We start from the raw sequence: 20,708 nt of genomic DNA on the forward strand, positions 1-20,708 counted from the left end.
TAGAAATATTCTGAGTATGCAGTTTTATAGCCCATTAAATTTAGTATATCAAGATTGGCCCTGTACGAAAGAGTACGCCTGAACTTCCTATAATGGTTGACGGGTGCCCGATAGAATTTGTCGAAATTTTCTGCTACGCCGGCTGTATTCTCACGACAGACGGCGGTCAGATAAAGATCTCAACTGCAGGCTAAACAAAGCAAGGGCGGCATTCAGGCGAATGCATACAGTATGGAGGAGTTCGCTAATCTACAGGCGCTCTAAAATGCGAACTACCAGCTCATGTGAGAAGTCAGTATTGTTATACGGAAGTGAAACATGCCTGGTCTCCCACACCATTACACAGAGGCTACAATTTTTCGCCAACAAACGCCTCCGCATCATCTGCAAAATATTCAAAAGCAAAAAATGCCGTAGGATAGGTCACACGCTTAGAAAATGGCACTGGACTGGAACCCGCAAGGGAGCAGAGGTTGCGGTCGGCCAAAGAATACTTGGAGAAGGTCGATGTTGGTATCAACATCATATCCAAAACACAGTCATCAAAAACCAGCGCAATTTTTGAGTGGCTTAAAACTTACATTTTTTTATAATATACTAAAATGGAATTGGTAATAAAACTGCATAGCAAGCAGTTTTCTACAAGTTTTTATTAAAAAGTGAAAAATTTTTAATTTTTTTAAATTTGTGAAATTTTTGTGAATTTTGTATAAATTTTTAAGTTTTGGGTTGTATGGTTTTAGTTGTAGAATGCATTTTTCTTTTATAAAAACTGTAAAAAAACACGAAAGAAATAAGTGAAACTTGGTTGTTGTTGTTGTGCCAGCATAAAACATTCCCCATATTCACATACGGGGAATGCTGCTGGAGCGACAGTCCATGACCGGATATAAATCCGGGTCGTTCCGGTTACGTAGAACCGATTGTCGTGGCACCGAAGTAGAACTTGATAATTCGTCGCGCTGCTATTATTTTGAGACAAGTGTATGTATGTCAATATAAATCACATACTAGTCGAATTTCTTGCTTAAAGGCCTGCTGATTCGACTAGCAGTCAACGAACAACCAAACAAATTCTATTTCAATTATCCGATACTCAATGTCAGATAATTTTTGCATAGAAGTTAAATAAGACAACAAATATATTTTTTGCGCTAAAAAAGAAAAAGTTGGTCATTAAAGGGTGAAATTTTTTAAGTTTTATTATTCATCAAAATTTTTTTATTTTATCCTTTAAAATTGGCTCCAGAAATCTCTAAAAATCAATTTGTTGTTTTTTTTTTAGTTTAAGATCTTCAGAGATTTCGCATTTTTTTTTTTTTTTGAGCTTTACATTTAAATTTCCATTTTTGTTACATTTGTTTTTTGTGTTTTTATTTAAATTGTTTGAGGTTTCGCATTCTTATTTTGAACTTCACATTTACATTTTCATTTTTGTCACATTTTGTTTTTTTTTTTTTTTTTTTTTTTAGTAAAACTATTATTTTGCTTAAAAATTAATAGTTTCTACAGTTTTCGTTTGCTTCGTTTCGATCTCGCATATCAACACACAATTTGAAGCAATTAACCGAAAAATCATTTTAAATTTGTATGCGTTTTTTCTTCTCTTTGTGCACAATGCCTCTTGATTGAATTAAGTACATAAATAAATATTCTTTATTGACATATGCACATACATATTTACGCGCATTTGCATACGCATATACATATACAATTTACTGATACATATGTATGTATGTATGAAAATCACTCCATTACACTAATTGCTATAAAAATATTTAGTGACCAAACGCACTTTCCCGTAATACATACAATTCAAATTGATTTTTTCATTTTTAATTTCTAATATTTTTGTTTTTGTTGATGCGTTGTCATTTATTCATATGCAATTGTTTTATTTGTTACTCTTTTGCATATACACCTACATACATATACAAATGAAATGAATGTACGCCACAAAACCCGCTCAATTTATTATATTTACTACTCCTCGTAACCTTAATTGAATTGCGAACGCGAACTCACATACGATTGCGACTATAGAGTTGAAAGCGGCAAAGCAGACTGAACGACAACAGCATAACCAGCACCGCCACTCAAGCAATGAATCGGCCAAACGCCACGAAGCTGTTGCTGCTTTCTTGGACGAAGTGCCCACGGCGAGTGCCTTCGAAACGGTTATCTGTGATATTGATGTAGACGATGATGATGATAATTATTACGATGACGATGAGTTTGAGAACGGCGACTATGTCGACGATTGTGCCGATGATGATGATGGTAATGATGATGATATAGGCAAAGCTAGAGACGCATCAAACTACCTCATTGAACCAAGAGTGATCATCGAGCCCATCAAAGCCACCCAGTTAACCGGCTACTTCCGCGATGAATGTGCCGGTAAGAGAAATAATAACACTAACAACAATACAGCGAGTAACAGTGATATTGTTGTTTTCGATAACTTCAAATTGAGCTACGAATGCGGCGGCGATGTAGCTAGTGAGAGCGGTTCAGATTTTGTGAGCTTCGAGGAGAACTCTAGTAATTTTGATGTTGGAATTGCAATAAAACCGGACAATAATAAAGTGAACGACCAGCAGGAAGTCAGGTATTATAGCAACAAAAAGGAACAACAACAGCACAAGAAAGAGCAGCAGCAATTGAAGAAATTTGAACAGAACGAGCAAAGTAGTGCGAACAAGCAGGGTAATCCCAGCAAACTAGAGCAACAACTACAGCAGCAACAAGTAGAGGAGCGCCAATATCAAAAGAGTCTGCGCGAGCGCACCGAAAACTACGATACACACATCCAACAACAGCAGCAACTGTTGCTACAACAGGCATACGAGCAGGAGAAGTTAGAGCGACACCTGAAAAAGCGCAAAGGCAACCCTATCAACAATCAAAAGACCGAGCAGATTCTAAAACAGTCGCGCAATCCACAAAAACAACTGCAACAGCAGCTGGAAGAGCACCAACAGTGTATTGCCGAGCAACAGCAACAACAACAACACATCCCTCAAAATCAACTGCAGCCGCATAGAAAGCTTGAGCAGAAGCAACAACTTATGCTGCAGGAGCAGCAAATGCAATACCAACAACAGCAACAATTCGAACAAAAGCAAACTCAGTTGGCGACTCCGAAGCCACTAACACGAAAACAGCTGCAATTGCAAGCACTGCAACCAGCGAGAGTTGCGCACGCTGCGCGTCACAGTGCACGCGCCAGCTCTTCCCTGCCACCCTCCTCTCGTCTATCTGCTCTAATCGACACAAGCCGCGGACGTATGACTGCGCGCCCAAACTATCTTACCAGCAGTCAGCAAATGGCCACGCAAGGCGAAAGAGGCGTTAAGATATTGAAAAAACGTCGCAATCCACTTAACCCGCCACCGCCGCCACCTTCGGTCACACCTACGAATTCGGCGCGCTCACCGCGCAACGCTGACCGACTCGGCGAGCCATCGCTTAGAGCATCACTCACAGAGATAGATATGCTGGCCGCTGGTGGTGATGCTGGCGCATCCATGCCACCAAATTGCTCAAACTCGGAAATGCTGAAGGTGGGCTCAAAATTGAAGTCAGATTTTTTTGAAATGATGTCGCCGCACGCGAAAGCAATTTACATTGGCAACAACGAAGAACAGCGTTTAGCGAAACCGCAGAATCAATCCAAGTCGCAGACGAAAAAGCCCGAGACTTTAGCAAATCGTGATCTAGTTGAAGCGCTCACCAATTGCCTTTTTAATTACAACAACTCCATGGGCCAGAAATTTTGCGAGAAAGAAGGCAAAGAGGTTGGAGAGGGAATTCCTGTAGTAGACTTATCAACGTGAGTATTATTTAAACTTTTTAATCAAAAAATGCATTATATTGATCAAGTTCATGATGTCTCTTTTTATGAGGTAAATAAACAAAATAAGTAACAAACCAGCTCATAGACAATGAGAGTTAAAGCCAGTAACATCAGAAGGATGGGCGGCTGTTTAAATGCCATGATAAATGCATTTAGCCAAAAGTAGGTGTGGCACTACATATTTTTTACAGATTTTACTTGCGTCGTATTTCTCTTCTTGGGTTCATCTTAATCTTCTTGATTGGCGCGATAACCGCTTAAGCTATTCTGGCCGCGTTTAATAAAGCGCGCCAGTCATTTCTTTCTATCTGACACCACTTAGATACACCCCAAGTGAAGCCAAGTCCTTCTCCACCTGATCTGTTCAACGCAGAGGAGGCTTCCTCTTCCTCTGGAAACCACCAGCTGGTGCCAGATCGAAAACTTTCAGAACCGGACCGTTTGTGTCCATTGGGACTGCACTATTTATTCGTAAATCTCATACAACTCATTGTTCAATCGCCTGCAATACTCACCGTCGCCAAAGTTTCAAAAGTCTTCAGCAGAATCTTTCTCTCAAGCACTCCAAGGGCGCTGCTATAACAACAACAACTCAAGAATGGCGTCGGGCAATGGCATCGTTGGCTTGTGCTCCAAAGTGAACATCTACCTCACCGACCTTTCTCGCTTTTTCACTGCGAGCAATCTCCAACTTTCCCCCACTAAGTCCACGGCGACCCTCTTTACCACCTGGACACAAAGGAGGTCAAACTGCCTCTCAAGGTAAAATTCGATGGCATACCAATTCCAACTGTAAACAATCCCAAAATTTTGGGTGTAACCTTTGGCAGTTTGCTCTCCTTTTCTGCGCACACAACCGCAATTGCCACTAAAGTCCAAAATAGCAACAAGGTCCTCAAATCGCTTGCTGGCAGCACTTCAAAACCTTCACAATGAAGCACAGATGCTCCCAGTAATCCAGTAACAAACTGCTCAGCAAGCAGTTCCTGTTAGGGTGATACCGCAGATTTTATCCCTGCAGACACCTTCTGTAGCCAGAACCGCCTCCCAGGCACGTCAGGAGACTCATATTAAACTACGCCGACGAGATCCGGAACAAAACTAACAGACATCTACTAGATCAGACAGTGTTTAGACCGTTACCATCTTCTTAAGCTCCCGTCCACCGAATGCCGTAGTCGGAGTCCAACCACCACCTACAGCAGATGAAGAACTCCAGCTTCCCCGTGAGACCCGCGTAACACTGGCACTATTACGTTCTGGATATTGGAGCAGGTTAAACTCCTACTTATCCAGAATTGACCCCGATAAACTAAACAAATGTCCGGCATGTGAAGCATCTAACACCCCTCTCCCTCTGGACCCAACCTGTCGATAAGGCCTACCTTTAGATAAGCCAGACGAAGACGACCGGTGATATATCCTACACTGTCGGAGCTTGTATTACTGCTACAACAAAGACTTATGAAGTATTGTTCGTAAAGACAGGATGTGCTCGATCCTAAATAAATGAAGTCTCTTATTTTATATCTTCCCATAAAATGAAAGCCTTGTTAAATTTAAAACCTAAAATTTTCCTTGAACTATTGGAGTTATTCCAGTGTAACGATATATAGCCTTACTCGCTAACGGCGAATCTTACTCGATAACTTTGTTGCAAATTTTTCGTGAACTTTATCGAACAGAGAGATAGCGAGCAGAGAAGTGCCGAATAGAAGAGGCCTAGTCTAAAAGCTATATCCACAACCCTTATTAGGGTTGCTGCGCAGGGATGCATTTTATCCGGGAGAGGTACTAAATTCTGCTTTTCAAAATTCTTTTGAATGAAAATTCTGTACAAATCAAAAAAAAAATTCTGTCCAGCCTAAATTCTTTTGGTTCAATATTCTGTATTTACAATTCTGTATGATCAAAATGATGGAGAACTGAAATTCTGTATATTAAAATTCTGGAATCAAAATTATTTTCGATCAAAATGCTGTAAAAATATGACCAAATAAGCAGATAACCTGATAAGCACGCTTACCTGAATAGCACATTTATTTTATGAATAATGGAATTTTGATTTTTTAGAAACAATAGTATATATACATACATACGTCAATTAAAGAAAAATTCAAAACAAAAGTTATTACATTATAATGGCGAAACAATTATTATATTATTAAATTTTTAGCAATTCGCTTTAGAAAAGAAACATACCTTAATATAAGCCTTTTTTTTGTTATTCTTTTAATGCTGTTGTTTGCTTTTACAGCCTTCTTCGTTTGACTAATTTTGTGACCATTTTGAATTTTAGCTAGTTGTGCTTTCGCACAAACCAGTTCGGTTTTTAGATCATTAATTACTTTGTACAACCCTGAGTTTCGTTTCCCAACAATAACTTTTAGCCGTCGATGCCAAGCCTCAATACTGTTTTGCGTTCTGGGGAAAGCGATATTAGACTCATCGTGCACTGACCAAAATTTTGGTGGGTATTTTGGTATACAATGAAAGAATGGGAATTGATTAAAACAGTTAGGTATTTGAACGAAGTATACAGAAAATATTGCAATTATTCTACAATATTTTTAGCACGGTTGCTCAAATTTCATTAACATTCTTACTGAAGCTATAAATACATACAAACATATGTACATTTGCTTTATGTAAATCTGTTTTGATAATACCGGAAACCATATGGGTCAAGACAAGTCATGTATTGGCAGTATTTTGTTTTGCAAAACTCTATATTGAAATATCGGAAGAGCATATGGAAAAATAAAAAAAGTGCGCCCTTTTTTTATTTATCCATATGCTCTTCCGATTTTTCAATACAGAATTTTGCAATACAGAATTTTGACAATACATAATTTTAATTTACAAAATTTAAAATTACAGTGTTCCGCAATACAGAATTTTAACATTACAGAATTTTGCATTACCGATTTTTGAATACAGAATATTGAATACAGAATTTTAAATACAGAATTTTAAATACAGAATTTTTAACCAAAATCATATTGTACCCAACCCTTTTATCCTACATATATCGTAATTACAATATCAAAATTATACAGTTTTATGGCTGTTACTGATTCGCCGTATCATACATTTGTACACACTGTAATTTTCGCTTCCATACCTATTCAGATGCATCTGCTCTCGTGTTTCCCTGCATCAGTGGCTTCTTTATTTTCTGACTCATTAACTGTAAATACCCGTGTTGGTAATTAGCATTGAAGGGCTAGTCCCTTGTCACCTCTGAAGCGATGCTAATTACTGAATTGCGTAGTAATTGTTTTTGTTTTTTTTTTCGATAAGAAATAAAATGCAAACTGAACATTTAAATGCATTTGTACCTGTAACAAAAAAAAATTAATTAATGCAGTGACAATAAAATTTTTAACATTATTATAATTAATTTTAGGTTTCAATTTTACAGTAAAGAACTCCATGTAGATACGAGAGTGGATCAATAAATCGCAGAAAAATTAAAAGACCAAAACTTTATTCGTCACCAAAAAAAAACATTTATTTTCCCACATAGTCTCCTTTTGGCTCGATACATTTCATGAAGCGCTTCTTCAATTTGTTGAATCCCTCGAAATCAAACGATTTCTCCAGACACGCTCTCAGAAAGTGTTTGTTTCTTCGACGATTTCTTCATCCGAACCAAATCTTTTATCATCGAATCCTTTCTTATACACAGTTAGAAGGCCGAAAAAAAGCGAATTTTCATTTTCCAGAATTTTTCTGAGAACACTTTTAAATTTATTGATCTAAAAAATTTTACACATATTTAATTATCTTATAACTGTATTTTGAGATTTTGTATTAGTAAAAATATTTATTTGGAAAGGAGATACAGCTGATCCCCGCCAGATCAAAAAAGACGTTTTGTGGTGACCAATGTATCTCTCAACTGGATTCTCTGAAATTAAAAAACCAAAAAGATTTCGTTAAAGTAATGTTAAATCTAGCAATTAATCGAAGAAATACGCGAAATACATTTTTTTGACAACATGGCAGTTTCTAAAAAAAAATCCATTATAGGCCAAAATAATAGGCCTGAAAGCTGTTCAATTTTGCGCTATCCCGACAAATACATTTATGCTTGACATGGATAATATTTGACTGGTACTATTTATTACTGGGTGAGAGAGCAATTCGTAACCCAATTTACGCGATTTCTCCCGAATTTCGCAACCTTTCTCCTGCCAAATGCTCGGATTTTTGTTTAAAATTACCACAAAGCGATCCATCAGCTCAACAGAAATGCGCCGGTTATCATTTAAACCGTTTTAAACCACGAGCAACTCAAAAAACATTTCGTCATGACCTTGTCAGTCAACAGACTTACTAGTACCTCCCTCAGGCCCCTTCAGTTTCGATTCACCACGAGAAGTATACTGTCTCGACCGTTCCCAGGCGTCTCGATGAAATGATGGTGTGAAACCCCGTTCGGAATATCGCCGATCACTCTTTTGAAGTTGTCAATTGAAGTTTGTGTTTATTGTCAATTGTAAGCAAACACGACATCCAATTTAGGAATATTCAGCGAAAGTCCATATAATGTTGGGGGTTTTTTTAGCTGCGTAAGAACTACCGATAGCGATCACTATGGTTTGACCGCTGAGAATGGCCAACTGTGTTGATATTTGTATTCAGTAACGTTTAGCAAGTCATCATCAATCGTTTAATACCCGAACAACGCTTCCAAATCGTAGAAATTTGCTTTGAAAAAAATAAATCTGTTCACGAAGTTCATAGAGCATGCCCCCATACCAGTGTTCTAGTCATATTTCTTTTGAAATGAGGAAGGAGCTACCGCTACGGTTAGTGGCGAGTGGTCATGCTGATCAGCTAAACATCAACCGCTTTTGGTTCCACCAACTTGCCATAAAGCGCGCTTGTTAACCGATTTATTGCAAAATCAATTTGGTGACAACTTTCTTTCCAGAAGCGATCCCTTTCACTGGCGTCCTCGTTCGTGCAATTTAACGCCTCCGGACTATTTTTTATGGGGCTGTGTTTAGTAATTGGCTTATGCCGACACACCAGCAACTCTTGAAGCACTGAAAGTCAACTTTCAAGCCACCATAGGCGCCATACGACCAGATTTATTGGAAAAAGTAGTCAAAAATTGGACTGATCGAATGGGCTCATATTAAAAAATCATTAATAAAAAAAATCATTCCAACAATATTTCTGTTTTGTATTATCATTTTAAGTTCTCAAGCTCATAAAAAAAACGATATATATAACTGACGCTTACACCCTTTGTTGGGTATTTTAACAGAGCTCTCGCTTCTAATTGTGGTGCGCGTCTTAATGTTCTTCCACAGATGAAGAGAGACCTACAGTTCTATGCCGCCTCCGAAGGGCAGATGGTTTGTTATGAGGAGATTTTCTATCGCAGAAATATACTCGGAGTTGCTCATTACCTACCGAGGGACGACCGCTGTGAGAAAAGTTTTTCCGAGCTTTCGAATATGGAACCTACTGAATATACCATGAATTTTATTGACCATTTCTAATGTGATGACCTCAGCTCGGGAACCGGAACGTTCGGAGACATTTGTGCTAATACGGCCGTAACAAAATTGACTAATCGAGTAGTGGATGGTTCTAATCGATGGTGAAGGTTTCCAACTATACCTTCCATTTTTTTGTTTGCTTGAGTCAAGGGGAGTTCATACAAGATGGTAAAAGGTCTTTCAAAAGTGACGCCTGGAGGTCAGTAGTGAATAATCCCTAAACTGTACCTCATTTTTATGTCATCTTTGAAATTTGTCAAGTAGGCATATGACCGATTTTACACGACAACGCGTTAAAATTATTGAAACTTATTATAAAAATGGTCGAACTTTAAGAACAACATGTCCCGAGACTCATTTTTTTTTAGGTTGATGAACGAATTTCAAGAATCTGGTTCTTGATTGAAGTTCTTTGTTTTTTTCTCATTTTTACGTAAATGCCGGTAGACGTCAAACGAAACTCTTTGATTGATGAACTAAAAAATTAGGCCTCCTGACAAGAAAAACGCCGGGCTTGTAACGCAAACGCCATCTGTTCCAATTTCCATGCACTTATTAACCAGCCCTCGTATATGTACATATATATTTATATGTGCGTATGTGTGTGTGAAAAACATTTCCGAAGGTTGAAGCCTATTAGTCACATCACATTTCTAACCTCTACCTTCCTTCAACCCTGACTTTTCGCCCCCTTTGACTACTCGTCTTTTCTCTCCGATTCGGTAATAATAAATTGTTACAAATAAGTAAACAAAACAAATTTTATGAAAATGCGAACGCTGATATGTCAAGCTGAGGGAGCCGCTCACAACAAGCGAGAACACAGCAGAGTGAGTGAGAATTGCCACTGCACCAACTAAACATCGCCCGCCCGCACGCACTCCGCCTTTCAGCGGCCATCACTCGCGGAAAATGATGTCATCAAGCACACAATGCCGCAGCATTGCTACCGGTCGCTTATCGCTCATTTGAAAGCTATTGAATAGCTGTTGACTGCTGTCAGTCAGTCAGTCAGTGTTAGCCGGCTCGGTGTTTGGGCATAGGTACACGCGTCTGCCCCTCCAGCGCGAGCTAACTCCAGCCGTTAAGTGCTAGTGCGTCTGCTGATGTTATGCGTAGAGTGCAAATAGTGGTCGCAGTCGTAATGGAAGCGATCTAGCAGCACAATTTTAAGTTAGATTCTCACTTATGTATGTATGTATGTATTTATGTAGATTTAGTGCGTTCACTTGCCTGATTACCTACATACGTACATATATAAATCTACTATATAAGCTCATCTACCCACCTTTTGTTCAAGTCTGATTCAGCTGAGCTCCAAGTAGGGCCGCACAATTGGACTTCACGCAGATTTCATACCTATTTATAAATATGCAATACATATTGACATAAATATAAGTACGCAGCTTTTAGAGACTACCAAGCATAAGTTTAGCCTTTTAATATTTTTTTTTTATCAACTTTTTGCATATTCACAATTTTTTTTAATTAGCTATACTTATGAACATAGGTACATACATACCTACGTACTATAGTGGTTGATGATTTATGGTTCAACTTGCGCGATGACATAAGGTGCGGTTAGGTAGTAGTAAATTCAGTAGAAATATTCCAATGGGTCATCAAAGTTGAAACAGAAATTTGTGGTGAGATTATAAAATTACCAGCCACTTCTACTTCTATCAGCAATGAGTGATCATAGTCGCTTTGCTAAAGCCCGATTAGAGTCGGTGAGTCAATGAAGAATTTGGCAGCTTAGATAATTTGCTGTCACCGTTTCGGCCATAATGGAAATGAGAGTTATATCGGGGTCGATTCTGGATAAGTAGGAGTTTAACCTGCTATAGTATCCAGAACGTAGTTGTGCCAAGGTTAAGCAATTCAATTATTTGGGATTGCTTCTATCGGTTCATCAATTGCTGTAGATACTCGTAAAAGAATTAAAGCGGCCAACAAGGCGTATTAGGCAAATACAATATTAAATTGTTCAGATCAAAGGTTTTACCACGAACGCAGAAAATCAAAATGAATAAAACTTTGATCCGTCCGATTCTTACTTATGGTGCTGAAATCTGGACATTGAAAGTTAATGATATAAACCAGCTATTATGATTTGAAAGCATTATGGGAATATGAGAAACATTATGAGCAAATTCTGCGGTCCTATTCACATTGAAGAAGGCACTTTTCGTATCCGTTACAACAACGAAATTGGAAATGGGATCGCCACATGAAATAATTAAAAAAAGTGTTTACTTTACGTCTAATAGGAGGAAGGAAAAGAGCCGACAAAAAAAGATATGGCTTGATGACTTCGAAACAGACTTGAAAGTGATGAACATTCGTAATTGGAAAAATGTAGCAAAAGAGAAAATGAACTGGAGGGAGATTGTTCATGAAGGGGGTATTCTAGTCTAAAGGCCCGAATTTCGAGCATTTTTTGACGATGAATAAAAAAAAGCTATTGATATTTTTACGATACATTTTTTTATCATTTATTTATTCATATATTAGGAGCACACAAAATAAATTTGAAAAAAAAAATGAATTTTCATGGAGTTATGCGTCCTTGAAGTGGAAGGGGGGAAAAAAGGCAGTGTCCCCGTCGTCACGATTTCTACCCTTGTGGTCATCTGAAAAAAAAAAAAATACAAATTCTTAATTAATATGAATGTCATTATCGTATGAACCAGAAAAAACGGAAAAAAAATTTTTTCCATAAAATGGCGGCTATTCAAAAAATTCAGGTCGATTTTTCTCTTACTTTTAAGCTTTCTCGAATTGTTTACACATATTAAAAAATTGAAATTTCCAGTTTTTCGAGCTTCATACGATAGAGATATATTTAAGGAATATTCATGACAAATTTCAAGGAAATCGGTTGATTAGAACTTGAGATATCGTGCCGACCGTATCGAACGAAGTAGTTTCGAGAAAAACACTTTTGAAGTTCGGTGTCCGCTCAAACCAGTCAAGCTGTCGCGTCACTAAAATAGTAGTAGCTTCGAAAATAATTCGAATTTTGAAAAATCCTTTTAGGGAGATATTTTTGAATAGTTAAACTATCAAATTTTGAAAAAAAAAAATTTTCGATTTTTTCAAATTTCTAGACTAGAATACCCCCTGAAGCTATGATCCACCACCGACTGTGAAGCTAAGAAGAAGAGTGTACCGTTGTAAACATACAATCAACCAAACGGTATTGAATTTTTTTTATTATTGCTTTAGTAGATATCATCATAATCATCTTGTTCTTATAATTTTTTCGTGCGGTGTATGATTAACGTATGACGCCATTTACAAAAACTATAAATCTTCCGATGGGGTGACTAATTTTGCGTCACGAACACGTGCTTATATGGCAGAAAGGTTTTTGTTATAGAATTAACTATATTTAAAAAAAATTTACGGAAAATATTTTGCATGAAAAGTAAATATTCGCATTATTATGAAAATAAGATAAAATGATTTAATTGCGTGTATGTATGCATGTACACTAATTTATATATGGAACCACAATCCATTAAGTCAATCCAAAAAGCGTACCATGCAAGATTATTAGGAGCAAACAATCCCTTCATACTTCTCACTTCTACCACCTTTTATGGCCCGCCGGATATCTTACGCGCCATCCAGCAACCAATGTAGAAGGCACCAGCCCATATTCAACAAAAATGTGTGTAGATAGGACAATAACTGCATGGATTCACAAAAAATCAGGGTCACATTTAAAATACTTTCGCCTATCACGAATAAACAACTCAGCTTCGCATGTGAAAAATAGAGTTCAACTGTGAAGTAGCGGAGCAGAGGCAGCACGTGCAGCGAAGAAATTCCCAACAATATTAAATGCAATAAATATTGATCAAACAACTCTATTTTGAGCTGGAAAATTCTTACGAATATATAAAAACATTTTTGGGCAAAAAGCTGGGGATGTATTTGGAAATGAGTAGAAGTGAGAAAAAGTGCCCGTTATTCCTTTTTGTAATTGAGTTTCCTTGCAATTAAACTTCTGTTATATAATATTTGGACTAATGACTAAGTTAATCTAATCAAGGTATTTTTGTATTTAATAATCTAAAAATGCAGTACTTATTACAGTCTATGAAAAACAGATTATATATACACATATATAATTAATTGGCGGTTACACCCTTTTTGGGTGTTTGGCCGACTTCCTCCTTCCATTTGTGGCGAGCGTCTTGATGTTGTTCCGCAAATGGAGGGACCTACAGTTTTAAGCTGACTCCGAACGGCAGATATTTTTTATGAGAAGCTTTTTCATGGCAGAAATACACTCAGAAGTTTGCCACTGCCTGCCGAGATGTAAGCGCTATTAGAAAAAAACGTTTTCTTCATTTTGGTGTTACACGGCGATTCGAACCTACGTTCTCCGAATTCTGAATGGTAGTCATGCACCAACCCATTCGGCTACGGCGGTTGCCAAGAAAACAGATTAATGCTAAATAATTCAATCAAAAATAAATTCAGCTAATAATTTTTGGTTTCATTGTAATGAATGAAATAAAATGTAACATTTCTTATAATTTACAGAGAATGTATATTTGATGGTGTTGCAATCTGGTAACTGACAGCGTATCGCAAACGTTTTGAAATACCAGCGCTATTTGTGTTGTTTACAGTAACTTAAAAGATTCATCTCGGTCCAAAAATGGAATTAAATCGTGAACAATTTCGTGCGATTATTTTTTACAACTTTCGACGTGGATTAACTCAGCAACATTGCATTCATGAACTTAATTCATTTCTTTGGCGATGAAGCTCCATCAAGGACCAATGTTTATCGATGGTTTGACGAATTCAATCGTGGTCGTAGTTCACTCCAAGACGAATTTCGTGAAGGTCGTCCAAAATCAGTTGTTGTTCCGAAAACCATTGATGCTGTGCACGAACTGATATTGCAAGATCGTTATGTAACCTATCGTGAGATTGAGACAAGCTTAGGCATTAGTGGGACGAGCATACATTTAATATTGCATAAACATTTGACTGTCAAAAAAATTTGTTCGCGTTGGATCCCACACAATTTGTCAATCGCTCAAAAAAAGGCTCGTGTCGATTGGTCGAAGGAAATGCTCAAAAAATACGATCGCGGGGCTTCGAAACACGTCTATGACATCGTGACAGGTCATTAATAATGGATTTACGCGTATGAGCCCGAAAGTGAACAGCAGTCGACTGTATGGGTGTTTCAAGATGAGCCAAATCCAACCAACGGTGTTCGCGCACGAAGCACTTCCAAGCAAATGGTCGCCTGTTTTTTCGGAAAAACTGGACATGTCGCAACCACACCACTAGAACCACGCAGAACAGTAAATTCTGAGTGGTACACAACCATTTGTTTACCAGTTATCTTCCAAGAAATTAGGCAAACCAAGCGCCAAAGACGGATCACTCTTCACCAGGACAATGCTGGCTCTCACACATCGGCTCAAACAACTGCATTTTTGAGCACCCAAAACATCGAATTAATAGGTCATCCGCCGTATAGTCCTAACTTGGCACCGAATGACTTCTTTTTATTTCCGTATGTAAAAAACAAACTAGAGGTCAACGTTTTTCGACTCCTGAAGAAGCGGTTGCGGCATTCAGAATGCATGTTTCGGACATACCTCATTCAGAGTGGCAAAAGTGCTTCGACAATTGGTTCAAACGCATGCAAAAGTGTATAGATCTTCATGGAGAATATTTTGAAAAACAATAAAGTGATTTTCGATGATTAAAATTTGTTTTTGTTTTCTAATCCCGACATATAAAAGGCACCCCTCGTAATACTTAGAATTTAGTTCAACAATTCATTTAGTAAGCATTTGAAGTGATACTGTTTTGAAGAAAAATCTAGGTCTATATGATTTGAAAGCGAATTAAATTCTCTCAATGTTCTAGAAGTCTGATCATGGGACGCATAATTAGTTCCAATCATCCCTAACCAGAAAATATCATGATTTCGTGAGCTTCGTTAAGTAATATTGAAATTGATTTTCTCGAGTAGCAACATGAAATTAATCGGCCCACTTATCAAATCAAAAACATAAGTAAGGGAGAGAATAGTACGTGGACGGTTCAATAAGTACCCGTGTTTGATTACAGAGGGCGTTCATGAGAGAAGTTGGTATTAGCATCGTATGCTGACATCTATCGAAATACGACGAAACAAATTTCAGACTGATTGAAAAGTTAGCTTGGATTTGGCAGCTATTCGAATAATATGTGTTTCGTGATTTTCGCTAAGATGGAAGAAAAACAGTATCGTTCGGTAACTCACTTTTTTTTTTTTGGATGGGAAAAAATGCGAGGAAATAAAAGTAAAGTTGGATGCTGTCTATGGGGATGCTTCGCCATCTGTGGTCATCACAGTTAGATATTGGTTCAACGAATTTAAACGAGGGCGAACATCCGTTTTTGATCAGGAGCGACCAAAACGCCCGGCAGACGTAGTTACCGAGGAAATCATTCCAAAATTCCACGACATGATTCTCGCTAATCGACGAACAAAAGTGCGCGAAGTAACAGAGGCCAAAGGTGTGTCAACAGCAATTAATATTTTACTTGATAAGTTGGCGAGGAAAAAATTGTCGGCCCGATGGATGACGCATTTTCTCACAAGCAACAATAAGCGGGTGTGGGGCTGTTAACTTCGCAGCAGTGTTTGGATCAATTTAAGCGAGATCCGAAGGAATTTTGCAGTCGCGTTGTCACCGTTAATGAAACCTGGATTCATCATTATACACCAGAAACGAAACAACAATCAAAGCTCCCAGTGAATTAGAAAAAGGAAGAACGATCACTGGGCATTACTAAGTGAATTATTGGACCGCTTTCACAAAAAATTGAAGAAGACACGGCCGAATTTGGTGAAAAAGAAAGTGCTGTTCCACCACGATAATGCACCAGCTCATTCATCTGGAGTTGTGACCGTCAAACTGAATTTCATTATGAATTGTTGCCGCACCTTCCGTATGCACCCGATCTGACCCCCTGTGACTTTTTCTTGTTCCCTAACATGAAGAAACGGCACACGTCACTGTTGACAGTTATGATTACGAACTTGTAAAATACTTCGTTTGTTTAGAAACCAGCATTAACATCGATAGTAATGTCAGCCTTGAAATCCAACGAAGAATCTCTCTTGCCAATCAGGGCTACTTTGGACTAAATAGGCAATTGAGTAGTAAAGTCCTCTCTCGACGAACAAAACTAACACTCTACAAGGCTCTCATCATGCCCATCCTAACGTATGGCGCAGAAGCGCGGACGATGGCAATATCCGATGAAGCGACGCTTGGAGTGTTTGAAAGAAAGATTCTGCGCAAAATTTTTGGACTTTTGCACGTTGGCAACGGCGAATAACGCAGGCGATGGAATGAGGAGCTGTATGAGCTTTACGACGACATAGACAATAAAGATCCGCTCCGGTTCTGAAAATATTCGACACGGTACCAGCTGATGGTAGCAGAGGAAGACCAAGGCCTCCTCTGCGTTGAAAAGATCAGGTGGAGTACAACTTGGCTTAACTTGGGGTGTCCAACTGGCGCCGGTTAGCATGAGAAAGAAACGACTGGCGCACTTTGTTAAACTCGGCGGCCGCAGTCGGATGGGTTGGTGCGTGTCTGACATTCGCGGGTGCGTATGAAACAGCAAAATTATAGAAAAAGGTTTTCTAATAGGGCCGCCCTTCGGCAGGCAATGGTAAACCTCGGAGTATGTTTCTGTCATGAAAAAGCTCCTCATAAAAATATCAGCCGTTCGGAGTCGGCTTCAAACTGTAGGTCCCTCCATTTGTGAAGCAACATCAAGACGCACAAAAAAAACAGGAGGAGGTGCTCGGCCAAACACCTAACAGAAGTGTACGCGCGAAATATTTATTTATTATTATTCCATTCAATGTTTATTTTGTTGTTTTCCAATAAATTGTAAATACTATATTATTAACATTAAGTTGAGTTCAAGGCGGAGTTTAAATAGAACACAAATTTTTATATTATTTTGTTTATTCTTATTTTTATATAATATTAATTTATTTATTATTATGCAGTCATGTCGGATCTATCTTATCATATCTCATCACATTCTATCTTATCCATCCTTTTCTACCTTATCCTATTATTTTATGTCTCTCATTGTCTATTCTATCTTATCGTTTTTCAACCCATCCCATCCTCCCTTTCCATGCAGTTTTATCTACCATTTCTTTCCCTATCCTCTCGTACTCGTATCTCCGATTCTATTATATCGCATACTTTCGCAACGCTCATCGCTTGACTAAATTGTATACTTCTTTCCATCTGAAATTTCTTCTTATTTTCTCGAACTTTTTTCCCTTTTTTAGTCCCGTCACCCTGTACACTGGCGAATCCCCCTATGAGAAAGTGGAACTAAAGAAAACACAGCCACGTCTGAAAAAGAAAAAACGTTTGGGATATGAAAAGGAGCAAACACTCGACGAATGCATAGCGGAAATCTCTGCTGCAGATGAACAAGACGCTGGTGATGCCAACCATAAGTCGCCAACAGTCACACAGCATAATAAAGTGGACTCTAACTACTTTGAGCCGATCGTTTCGCCCTGTACCCTCTGGAATTCCGATCCTGAGCCTACCACTCAAAAGAAAGATCTGCATATTGAGGAGCTGATTGCCGAACGTGATCATTTCCTAAGTCTGTGCAGCAAAAATCGTTTCTATGCGAACCCCAATTTCAATCAGCCATGGATCGTCTTCTCGAAGTATGTGAAATGGCATTAAGATATTGAGAAGCTCTATGTTTCTAAATATAAATAATAAAAATGTATATATTTATTCTCTATGCAGACTTGCCAACAGACTCTCTAACGATATCATCGCAGTAATCGAGAAGGATTTTAGTATCGGTGTTTCAAAGTTTGTGCAGGATTTTCTGGACAACGAGATAAAGATTTAAGACCTGCGATGCATTCTACGGCTGTTGCTTTTCATTTGCGAAATTTTCTTTCTTTTTATAGCATCTCTATATATTTTTGAATAACTTTCGTTGTGATGTTATACTTTTGTGTGTATGTGTTTGTATAGTCACATAATTTCCAATTGTTGCAGTAAAATTGTGGAGCAATTTTTGGCAGATTTTATAGGGTTAATACTTAGTCATACATGTAGCCGATTTTTTCTAGTGTGTCAAAGGTCAAAGTAGGAAAAATGTTATGGGTACTTTACTGCCTTGTCCTTTGACACTCTTCCAGAAAAGTCTAATTGAACTAAGATCAATGGAAGAATAGTAGCACTGCCAAGATAGTTCGTGTAAAAATTTTCAACATATAGAATCGGTATTGAACTTTGTACTAAATTTTAAATATCGGTTGGATAACTTACGAAATAAAATTAAAAAAAAAGTTTTAAACTTGAGTTTAAGAAACGGCTTGGATGTGGGAAATATGGTTTACAGAGTCTGGCACTCGAAGTGTAACCAACTTTGGACCGCTCGCGCAGCCATCAGCTATCTGTTAGTTGGCTAAATGACAGTCTAGAGTATTGTTTACAAGCGCACGGAAGCATTTTGCCAACAGTAAACGCGAAAAGAGAAGATCAGTAATGGATTTCAAACGGGAAAGTGTAATTGCATAATATTTGGCTTGAAAATCACAACCGGCGATTGTTCGTGAGCTCGAGCACCTTAAAGTAAATAAAGTTTTTCTTTATCGCACCATTACTCGTTTCACTGATACTGGTGGCATTGCGAAACGTCATGGAGGTGGTCATCAAAAGACTGCAACGTCACGTGAAATAGTTCAAAAGTGAAGAAGCGACTTGAGTTAAATCACCAACGAAGTGCCAATCAAATGGCGAAAGAACTGAAAATATCTGACTGTAGCATCCGCCGCATACCGGAATATGATCCAAAAGGCGCATGTTCTCACACCAAAGCCGCAACGAGTCAAGCTTCGCTTGGCCGAAAACAGTCAATTTCCAAAAATTGTGTTTTTTGTCAAGACAATTTTTCAAATTAAGCAATTCGTAAACTCCCAAAACGATAGGATTTATTTGACCGACCGTTAAACGAGAATTTGAGTCATCGATTGACCACCAGGGGGCCACACCCGCCACAGGTAAAGGTTTGGGCCGCTGTAACCGCATAAATCCGCTGTAATCGCGTATAGGTAAATGCGAAATCTTATCGGGAAAGTATTCTGGAGATTGCTTTGAAGCCGTGGGCAGACAAACATTTCGGTGGCAGACCATGGACATTTGAACAGGACTCGACACCGTCTCACAAAGCTCGAGTGAACCAAGAATGGCTAAAAAACAACGTTCCGAACTTCATAACGTCCACACAATGGAACTCAACTTCACCAGACGCGAATCCAATGAATTATTCTCTTTGGGCCATTTTTGAGAACAAGATTCGAACTAAAAGATTCACCAGTCTCGAGGCACTGAAAAAGCCATTGTCCGCGAGTGGGTCAAAATACCTGCAAGGCACATTCGGACAGCTTGTGATTCGTTTCTGGACCGTCTCAAGGCCATAGTCAAGGTAAAAGGTGGTCATATCGAGCAAAAGTAAATGCATTCTTAATTTTGTTTTATTTTCACACATTTTTTTCTTTGAATTGACAAAAAGTCATTTTCCAAACTAAATTGATGGCAGGACCCTGTATACCTTATTGAAGTAAAACTAGCTGCTCTCGGACCCCTCAAATTTCCATTGTGAGATACTGAATAGAGGAATTTCTGGATATTTTTAAGTGAACCGCTCGTTTGGCGGACTTAGTCGAACTTTCTTACGAGATGCTGCATAGATTCTAGCAAAAGTGGCCCACTAATACTAGGGTACTTTGTGCCCAATAATGAAGACTGTAAAATAAAAGGTGATCAGATTGGTGGTACTTTTTCCAAAAGGGGGTTTTTGACAGATCCCGCGTGGCTACTGTCAAAGTAAGCACATCATTTTTTTCAGTATTCATTGTCATTTCATCATGGAAAGACTTATGCCTCAACAACGTTTACAAATCGTGCAATTGTATTACGAAAATCGACGGTTTGTGAAAAGTGTTCATCGCGCGCTCAGGCCAACTTATGGTGTTCAGCGATGATGCCCATTTTCGGCTACGTCAAGAAGCAAAATTGCCGTAAAGCAACCGTCTGGTGTGCTCTATGGGCTGAAGAAATCATCGGCCACATATTTCTTCAAAGACGAGGCTGACGCCAATGTAACAATGAATGGCGAACGCTATCGCGCCATGACAAACGACCCTTTTATGGCGGAAATTGAAGCCCGTGATCTCCACAACATTTGGTTCCAACAAGACGGCGTTACTTTCCACATATCCGGTGAAA

At 38.4% G+C, this 20,708-nt stretch overlaps 2 protein-coding genes across 5 annotated transcripts in view; one reads left to right on the forward strand and one right to left on the reverse strand.

The window, feature by feature from the left end:
* Positions 1-2,048, reverse strand: part of LOC128857401 (transforming growth factor beta-1-induced transcript 1 protein) — a 77,664-nt gene extending 75,616 nt beyond the window's left edge. For 3 of the 4 annotated variants that reach the window (XM_054093149.1, XM_054093148.1, XM_054093147.1), the window contains exon 1: positions 1,813-1,919. The gene's annotated coding sequence lies outside the window, so the exon portion shown is untranslated. The other variant, XM_054093146.1, reaches the window with a different exon arrangement.
* LOC128857400 (uncharacterized) overlaps positions 1-18,744 on the forward strand; it is a 104,921-nt gene extending 86,177 nt beyond the window's left edge. Inside the window, exons 11-13 of the mRNA XM_054093145.1 lie at positions 2,044-3,835; positions 17,732-18,127; positions 18,213-18,744. Coding sequence (XP_053949120.1) covers positions 2,044-3,835; positions 17,732-18,127; positions 18,213-18,321 — 2,297 coding nt within the window. The 3' untranslated portion in view covers positions 18,322-18,744. The remainder of the gene's footprint in view (positions 1-2,043; positions 3,836-17,731; positions 18,128-18,212) is intronic.
* Positions 18,745-20,708: the final 1,964 nt, after the last annotated feature.

This window comes from Anastrepha ludens, chromosome 3, assembly GCF_028408465.1.
Source record: "Anastrepha ludens isolate Willacy chromosome 3, idAnaLude1.1, whole genome shotgun sequence".
Lineage (NCBI taxonomy): Eukaryota > Metazoa > Arthropoda > Insecta > Diptera > Tephritidae > Anastrepha > Anastrepha ludens.